The sequence below is a fragment of the Pangasianodon hypophthalmus genome, chromosome 25 (genome assembly GCF_027358585.1).
Source record: "Pangasianodon hypophthalmus isolate fPanHyp1 chromosome 25, fPanHyp1.pri, whole genome shotgun sequence".
Classification (NCBI taxonomy): Eukaryota; Metazoa; Chordata; class Actinopteri; order Siluriformes; family Pangasiidae; genus Pangasianodon; species Pangasianodon hypophthalmus.
Genome location: NC_069734.1, coordinates 10,342,460 through 10,351,991, shown reverse-complemented (window position 1 = coordinate 10,351,991; position 9,532 = coordinate 10,342,460). Strand labels below are relative to the sequence as shown.

The 9,532-nt window shown below is 40.5% G+C and overlaps 2 protein-coding genes across 2 annotated transcripts; one reads left to right on the top strand and one right to left on the bottom strand.

The window, feature by feature from the left end:
- The first annotated feature begins 583 nt into the window (after window positions 1-583).
- On the top strand, window positions 584-4,237 carry hypk (huntingtin interacting protein K). Its single transcript, XM_026937629.3, has 4 exons — window positions 584-784; window positions 2,636-2,691; window positions 3,631-3,682; window positions 3,775-4,237. Exons 1-4 carry the CDS (start codon window positions 605-607, stop codon window positions 3,868-3,870), a joined length of 384 nt encoding a protein of 127 aa, XP_026793430.1. The 5' UTR covers window positions 584-604; the 3' UTR covers window positions 3,871-4,237.
- Window positions 4,100-9,494, bottom strand: mfap1 (microfibril associated protein 1). The gene is made up of 8 exons (XM_026937628.3): window positions 9,274-9,494; window positions 8,414-8,630; window positions 8,202-8,337; window positions 7,725-7,912; window positions 6,502-6,771; window positions 6,247-6,406; window positions 6,063-6,152; window positions 4,100-4,538 (listed from the first exon to the last, which is right to left on the bottom strand). The coding sequence occupies exons 1-8, from the start codon at window positions 9,353-9,355 to the stop codon at window positions 4,359-4,361; spliced, it is 1,323 nt and encodes a 440-aa protein (XP_026793429.3). The 5' UTR covers window positions 9,356-9,494; the 3' UTR covers window positions 4,100-4,358.
- Window positions 9,495-9,532: the final 38 nt, after the last annotated feature.

Below are 9,532 nucleotides of genomic sequence, written 5' to 3'. Positions count from 1 at the left end.
AAACATTAAAAAAAAAAAAAAAAAAGATACAACAAACAAACAAAATATGAATAATAATGTGGCTATTATTTGCTCCAGTATAGTATCCTATGTATTTCAACAAACAGCATGTATATTGTATATTATGTATATTATTAATTTAAACCCACTGGCTACTGTTTAGTTATTAATTTAACATTTTAATTTAAACTCATAGACTACTTCCAGTCAATAGTATAATCATAAATAATTTAGAAATATTTTGTTGTAGTGAGGTGGCAAATAATTTAAATCATATAATGAAACAGAAAAAAGTTTAATATAAAAAATATGATGAGGGGGTTAAAAGCTTATAATATATTATTATTATTATTATTATTATTATTATTATTATTATTTATTATCTTAATTATATATTGTTCTATATAACAATTATTATTTAATTCATTATTATTATTATGAAGAGTTATTGTTTTTCTTTTTTTTTTTCTTTCTTTCTTTTTGTTTTTTGTTTTTGTTTTGTTTTTTTTCTCACTAGAAACGGAAGTAGTTACGTCACTCGCCTCTCGTGTGTTACCTTGATTTGTTCTCGGGTCTTGTCCATGTTCTCTTCCGTTTGTTCCGGATGCGGATGGACGCGAACATGGCGGCTGAGGGAGATGTGGATCTGGACCTGGAGGCGGAGGAGAATTGCACCGGGAAGCCGACAGAAAAACCACGCAAGCACGACAGCGGGGCTGCTGATTTAGAAAGAGTCACCGATTATGCAGAAGAGAAAGAAATCTCAAGTTCTGACTTGGAAACGGTGAGTGGAGTTTCAGTAGAGGCTAACAAAGATTGCTGAGCTAGCCGTGTTAGCTAACCATGTGCGGAGAAAAGCAGCATGTCCTGTGTGTTTTAATAAGGAGATGTCACTGTATGAGATAAAAGATTTTATTTTCACTCAGTTGTTTTATATGTGAGAGAGAAAGTGCTAGTTAGGATTGTCTTGTGCTGTAGCGCTGGATCTTAGCGAGGAGGTATGGACCATGCTAACTGTTAGCATGCGTGTTGAGTATCGCTGTAATCACACCTGCTTAGTGAATGGCTGGATGCTAAATGAGTGCCTAGTGGACTTACACTGCACATATGGTGAACTACTTCTTACCCTATGTAGTGCACTAATGTAGGGGATAGCAGCGTTTTATACAGTGTCAAATAGTAGTGAGAAAGTGTACAGGGAAATGACTCGAGTAAAAGTTAAAGTAATACATGAAAAACTTGTAGACTTTTAAAAATAGCTAATATGCACTGTTATAATGTAGTAGTAATAATAATATGTATTATTATTATTATTATCAATAATAATTGAATTGTTATTATTATAACAGTAACATTATTAATAATAATGGCAGCATTAGAGGGAAAAAAGTCCAAGCATTCATCCTGATAGAGTGAGATTAGAGAGATGAATATCTAAAATACTCTGATAGATAAAATAATAATAATAACATTAATAATAATAAGTATTATTATTTTTATTGGTATTGTTGTAATAATAATAATTATTAATGTTATCATTATCATTATACCTGTCAGAGTATTTTAGATATTCATCTCTCTAATCTCACTCTATCAGGATGAATGCTTGGATTTTTTTCCTCTCTCTCTAATGCTGCCATTAAATAAACTCCAGGTCTATTACAACCTATTAATCATGGCTGAAATTTGTAAGACTGTACTGTATGTGCTAGATCTTGTATATAATGTATGCGTCATACTTTTCATCAGTGTCAGGTAGTTTAATATGCAGTGTTAGTCACGTGACCAGCTGTCAGTTAACTTCGCTTGTGGGCGGAGCCACTTGAGAATCGCCTCTGTTTGTAGTTACTGGGAACCAAAATGGATTCATGTCTAGTGGCTGGAACTTTAAAAAGAAAAAAGTTCAGTCTAGACTTGATTTAGTTTTAATGTCAGAACAGTAGTTCAGTGTAAATACAGTCATTTTAAAACTGAAACAAGCATTTTTTCTTTTTTCTTATGTATGAAGTATGAGACGTGTGTTTTCCCAACTAATAGGAAAATATGAGTAAAACTCACATCATGTGTTTGTGCTAATTTGTTTTTTAAGATCATCCGTCCAACTGCTTTATCCTTGTCAGGGTTGTAGTGGATCCAGAGCCAGTCTGTCCTGGGGCACTACACACACACACACACACACACTCGCTCTCAGCTAGGGGAAGTTTAGCATAGCCAGTCCACCTACTGGCATGCTTGGGAGGAACCCAGAGAACCCTGAGGAATTTAAGATTTTATAACTGCTGTATTTCAATTTATATCAACGACCAAGCGGGACGTCAGAGTGTAAGATCAAATGACACAAATGACACTGATTTGGTTAGATTGTCGATTTGAATAGGGTTTATTTGTACTGTGTCGTCACTGTAGGTCATACAGCAGGTATAATATCTCAAAAACCAAACCAGCACAAACACATGGTATACACATGGTTTGTTCAGTTTTTCAGATGGGGTTCCAACAGATATTAATAAGCCAATATCACCTAAAGCAGCTGTGTTTGATGCCCCGTGTCCAGTCTGCTGTAATGAATTGTTGTATGGGTTCTGTAGTTTTCTGCTAACCTCGCTGTATATTTCATCTGCTTGTATGTTTGAAGGCCATGTCCGTGATTGGCGACAGGAGATCCAGAGAACAGAAGGCAAAACAGGAAAGGTGAGGAGATACAGTGACATGCTGTTTTTTTTTTTTAAACATTATTATGTAAAAAACAGAGCTTCTCTTCATCTCTGCCTGCCCCTCAATCAACCACAACCTCACCATACAGCTAGTGTAACCACACTCAAGCCAACCAGGACAGAAACCTTGGCGTGACTTTCGATGACCACATTTCAACAACTGCACGATCCTGTAGGTTCATTTTGTATAACATCAAGAAAATCAGACCTTATTTCACTGATCATGCCACAGAGCCACTAGTCCAGGCTCTTGTTATCTCAAAACTAGACTACTGCAACGCATTACTCCAGGGCCTCCCAAGCCAGCTCCTTCAAACCCTTTCAGATGATACCGAATGCAGCAGCACGCCTTGTTTTCAACCAGCCCGAAAGGACCCACGTCACACCCCTTTTCATCTCCATCCACTGGCTTCCTGTAGCCGCCTGCATCAAATTCAACAAATTCAAGTCCTTGATGCTCACGTACAAGACCTTGTCTGGAACTGCACCCCCTTACCTCAACACTCTCCTTGAGGTTTATGTTCCCTCCCACAACCTTCTAATGACCAACGCCTGGAAGTGCCCTTTCCAGAACCTTCACACTGACTGCCCGAGTGGTGGAATGTACGTCTAACCTCAATCCAGACAGCAGAATCCGTCACTATCTTCAAAAAAAAAAAAAAAAAAAAAAAACAACAGCTAAAGACCCACTTCTTCCGCACACCTCTACTCTGTGCCTTTTGCTCCTCTAGCACTCTAGCACACAATCTTGTATAGTAGCGTTACTTGTATTGTTCTCTGCCTGATGTATTGCTTTGCTTGTATTTCCTCTTTGGTAAGTTGCTTTGGATAAAAGTGACTGCTAAATAAATAAATAAATGTAAATATATTTATTATACAGTCATGGCTAAATGCGTTATTTGCATGTTCTTCACAGAGAAAAAGAATTGGCCAAAGTTACAATTAAGAAGGAGGACGTAGAGCTCATTGTAAGTATAACGAGAGTTAACACATACACAAAGCTGCTGTATGATCAGCACTTGCTGCCCTGCTGAAACCTGGTACTGTTCTCGATCCACAGATGGCTGAGATGGAGATTCCACGCGGCGTGGCCGAGCGCAGTTTGAGGGAACACATGGGGAACGTTGTGGAGGCTTTGATTGCACTGACCAACTGAACTGTTAAGACCCAGCTGTGACCGGTAGCATGGGCATCGGAGTGCCTCTTTCTCAGCAGTGACTCTGCTTCACACTGAAATCTGTTCTCTGTAATAAAACATCTTTCCTGTTCACCAACGCAGTTCAGCCATGTCCACCTCTCAGCTTTTGTAAAGACTTCCTTAATTTTTAGTAAATTTTTTTGTACAAATATTCAATGTGTGAATAAGACCAAGGCATGTCTTGGAATTAATCTTCCTGTTATAGTAATTTATTCACAATTACATCTAAGATTTTTACAAAGGTCAAAATGAGCAGAACAAAATTCTGTAAAGGAATCCATCAGATGTACAAAAGTAAAATGCAATAAACCAAGATTTGTTGCCATGCTGTTGCAACTTTCTTCACTGTTACATAAAAACACAGCAGGGGATGGGGGTGGAAAATAAAGTGTAAAAACAGTCATTATTTCAGCTGCATCTGAACTTCTACACATCCAGAATGTAATTCATGTCTTCCTCTTCTGCACTGACGGCCGGTCCAACACGTCTCTCACACCCCCTGCCTTCTGTTTGAAGAACTTGCTGTTCTGGGCGCTCTCCTGAGCCCAAGGGGAATCAAACGACGTGGTGTCCTGATCCACCAGATGTGTGTACTTAGTGCGTCCTGAGCGACCAAAGTTCTTGACCTGAAATAGTGAGAGAAGAGATAGTTAGTTCCTTATTATTATAGAGTTAGAATTTACTCAGATTTGGGATTATACATGCTTGTCTTGCAGCAAACACAAACTTCCTTACATTTCAGCAGATACGCCACAAATACTCAGTGTTAATTTTCTCATTTTCTCCAAATTTTATTGCCATTGCCAATTCCCACCCACTTACATGTTCTCCCCATCACAGGACAGCTACCGGCTAGAGAGGGTGAGGGCAAACACATGCTTACTTAAGATAGCTGAAAGCTGAGATAGTTCCTCGCTGCAAAACCAAAAGTCCAGGGGGTGGAGCTGAATCTGATCCAACTCCTCCTACAAGCCTAACTCCTAACTCACATACCGCTGTACAACGCAAAACAACACTTTTACCACTTAAGCAGCCTGAAACACGCTCGTTTACATCCCCTGGACCTTTGTCTGGACTCCACCCAGGTGGGAGGAGCTGGATCATGTCAAACTCCACCCCATGGACTTTCTGTTCTGCAGTGAGGGGCACATGGACCATCTTTTCGAACTGCTGCTCATGCTGCTGTCACAAGGCAGCCTGGAACACTGGACGGAAAGTTTTAACTGCCGTCTTCCACACACGAGCTCACAAGGGGGTCTTTAATTTTGTTCTCAGGGTGCTTTCCCACGTGCAGCGTTTAGTCCGTTTGCATCAAACCCTAGTGCTCTGTTCCCTCTGTGCAGTTTGCTTAAGCAGGAGAGAACGCAGCGATCACATTTGGATAGGGTGTGAACCAAAACGGCTGTGTGAGGTAGTCTTGGTACAGTTCCAAGTGAACTCTATCGTGGTTAGATTGCAATGAGAAAAATATTCTACTCTTAATCAACCCAGCTGCAGTAAATGAACCAAACACGCAGTGGATTTTGGGTCGGTGGCAGAATTTTTGTAGGTGCAAGCTCGTAAAGATGCGAACTGGACCCAAGGACAGCTATGTGATGTGTTTTGGACCAACAAACAAAAAGAGAAAACACACTGGATGTGGCACATTAAATACTTTGAGCTTTGTTATTTCTACAATTTTCTAACCTCTGTACTTGGGTGATTTTTTTCTGATTTCTACATACATTTTGCAAACAATGGCTTACTCTTTTACCTCACTATATTTCTGACCAATGAATGAAAGAGTTTTAAGAGTACGTTTTCACCCTACACTCTTTTTTGTTTGTTTGTTTCTGGGTTTATTTAATTCTGTACAGTGTGAATCCAAACCAAATAGCAAATGAATCAGACTAATAGGTCTGAAAGCGTCCCAATATGAACCTTACTCTTGTTCTGTCACCTGAATGAGACACAGTTCTATCTTGTGTCACTGAGATCTGCCAAAACTGCTGCCTAGTTAAACTGCTGCTCCTAAACTGAACACAGGTACAGTGATGATATTCTGAAGAGTCCACTACAACGATACTTTGTGTCATGGCATACAACTGGCCAACATCACACGCTGTCCAAATAAAAGAGAAACAAAGTCTAAAAGCTGAAGCCGAACCAACCTGCATAACTTTAGGTAGAATTGTTTTGTTGAAATGATCCTCAAGCGTTGGTGCGCTGAAATCTCTCTTGAACACGTCTTGCTCTTCATTCTAACACAGAAGCAAAGAAACCATTTAGCAAGAAAGTCTGGAGTGTAATTAATTACTCTTCTTCCTTATTCACTCATCCCCAAGCTTCACTCACCATGAAGAAGGCTCCTCTGTGGTAGTACTTCTGCAGGAACTTGTATTTGCCCTTGGTCGCTTTGTTGGTGATGACTTTCCCGTTGACGCGCAGTTCAGCTCTACGCTCCTCCTCTGTGAGATTGTGGAATCTCTCGATTTCGGCCTTTTCCTTCTCAATTCTAGAGGTTACACGGGACATGTAGACAGGTTTTTGAGACTTGGAACCACACGGTAAAATACTTCACCTTGCTCACGAGACTAAAACAGAACTTACAATTCTCGAGCCTCTCTGTCCCTCTTGATTCGCTTCAGCTCTCTGACCTTCCAGGCCTCGTACTCCTCTTCCTCATTTTCTCCGTCTGTGTCCAGGGCATCCAGAGCAGCCAGAGTGCGTTTGTTCTCCTCAAACTCCTTCTTGGCTTCCTCCTCTACGATCTTCAGGGTGTAGCGACGTCTCTCCTCCGCCTGCTTCTTGGCCTCGATTTCCAGCTCCTTCTGTCTCTGCTCTTCAGCCTCGCGTTCAGCCACAGTCACCCTGTCCTTCCTGACAGACAGACACCAACACACGTTACGCTGAATTTCAGCAGATTACTTCTACCTGCGGACTTACCTGATTAATAAAAAGATTTGAATTTTGTCCAGTACATGCTCCATGCTATTGGTATTGTTTGAGTGCTGTGCCTGTTGTGTAATGATGACGTACATCCGGGCTGTGGTGCCCTAATCTGGGGTGTCTATGGGAATTTGTACAAATTATACAAATTTTGCGAATCGGCCAGTCAAAACTCTTGTAAACGGCACCATACAAATGTCCTCTGGTGAAACTGAGCGATTAGAAACAAACTCTGAAATAAAATAACATTTTCATCCCTTTCAGAATTTGCAATTCAGAAAATCCATACAATTCACAGAATAGCTAATTATTATTCACTAACCAGTACAACATGCCAGTGACATTTCGCAACATCTGCTTTTTAAATCATGTTCAGGATGAAATTAAGAGAAAACAGCGTAATAATTCTATTTGTTAACTGTCTTCTTAAAAAAAAAAAAAAAAAAAAAAAAAAGTCAGTTGATAAAAATATTCCAGTTTAGCAGACTGCTGTAATCCACTGTACAAGAACAGTTTGTGTAAAAATGTCACTGTGACTGTCCTGGGATCAGTACTCAGTTTTGCTGAACAAACCAGTCAGGGAATTTCTCTGTATAGAGTTAGTCTTCTCTGTCAGTTATTTTTACCGTTATAACATGACAGAGTTTTCTGGCTGATGATACAGTTTGCATGTCTGTGGGGTGACAGAATTTGAAGTCTTTTCATGGCCAAAAGTAAGCAAGACCACCGACAGTGCTTACAGTGGTTTTAATACTCGTACAGTCGCAGCATGTTGGTGATTTAACGTCCTGCTGTAAAGCAGACACCATGATTTTGGCATGGATGATCATCCTACTGTGTAATTATTATACCTTTTCACCTGGACTGACAGAAATGCTACTCACTTGCGGATGAAGACAGGTTTTAACCGTGGTTCAGTTTCATCCTCGCTGTCTGTGTACTCCTCATACTCAGACTCAGACTCCGAGTCTTCTCCAGACTTCCCTTCTTCCTCCACCTCCATGACCTCCGTCTCTTCGTTCTTCCTCTCCTGTGCCCGCTGCCTCATCATCGCTCGCCGCCTCTCGATTTCCTACAGCAACGGTTCAGGACACGTAAGTGTACCAACAGTTCACGTGTGAAAAACAACAGACAGTTCTCTACACACACGTCATCCTGTGACCAGCTCAGTGACAAGTCGATGAGGTCATTCGTAGGTGTGTGTAGTTTGATAATCCTATAAAAAAATTAGGTACTAACAAAGAACTTTAGGTCTCTGTGCTGTGCAAAGGTGGATACACTGATCTATATTTAGTACTGGTATTGATTATCGGTACTAGACTGATAACTGGACAGAACATGACACGCTGCCTGTCGCTCACCTCATCATCCACTTCCTCCTCTTCTTCCTCCTCTTCGCTGCTCTCCTCTCGCTCCGGGTGCCAGGTTCCCTCGTCTGAATCCTCACTGCTCTCTGCAATCAGCTCTGGTTCAGCAATTTGTCTGTGTCGTGCAAGCCTGACGAGGAAAGAAACCCCGCATGTTAATAAACTACATTTAATCATACTGAACACAAAAATGGATATAAAGGTACCTTTCTTCAACATCTTCTGACACACGGTTCATGAGACGGCGAAGGCGAGGGTCTGATACATCCTCCTCTTCCATTTCCATTTCCGGTTCTGCCTCCTTGCCTTTCTTAACAAACTGGAAATCTTCCTCTTCTTCATCGGAGGACTCCATCGGCGCGTAATCCGGACGCTTTCCTGACACATATCGCTTCACCTTCACCTTTTCCATAGAAAGCTCGCCTATAAAAGGGGTGGAGAAGAAGTTACACAGAAGCTCTGGAACTAATGCACATCAACACTTTAGAAAATAACTTGGGTGAATTCTTACTTCCTCAGAAGTAACATATTTGGCAAAAAACCCTCAGGAATTATAATCCAATGCCTGTTCACCAAAGTTAGTCTTTATTACAAGAACGCATATGCAGATGAAGCCTGGATTAGAGTAACCACGGGGGAAGATCATCAGGACTATTATTTGTGCAAATAAATTAATTTATTCCTTCACAAATAAAAAAAACAACTATCAACGACTCGATCCTAAATGAGTCAGTGCTCCCTACATAAGTACACTACACAGGATTCACTACACCTGCGTAAAACATTAAACATCACCACAGTGGTGTCTCAGTAACATTAGCTAGCCGGCTGGCATGCAGCAATTAGCTACCACGTTAGCCCATGCTAACTTCTCGATAAAGGAAATAAAGTGAATCACCGACATTTTGTTGTGCCAAATCTTTAGTGTTATATAAATACTTTACATCTTTAACCGCCAAGAAATAACGAAATAAGAGCTAAACGTTAACAAGCTAGCAAATGAAAGTAAAGCGATTAGCGTTAGCTTAGCTAGGTGCTAACTTTAGCTTTCTGATGTAGCACTCACCTTTGTCATTTCGCACAGGTACAGCTCCTGCCGTAGACTGAATCGGCGGCTGTTTGACATTTAGAAGGTTTTGTCCAGACATGTTGGACAGTTAAAACGTCTCCTTAGCTGATAAAATATTCAGACTTTATCTGGCTGTTAATTCTCGTTAGCCGTTTGTTTACTGTCCTGAGCACAAGACAGGAACTCTGTAGAAACATTTATTTCCCTCCCCTTCCGGGACAAACAAATCCCGCCTCCTGCGTTAGGATTGGCTAAT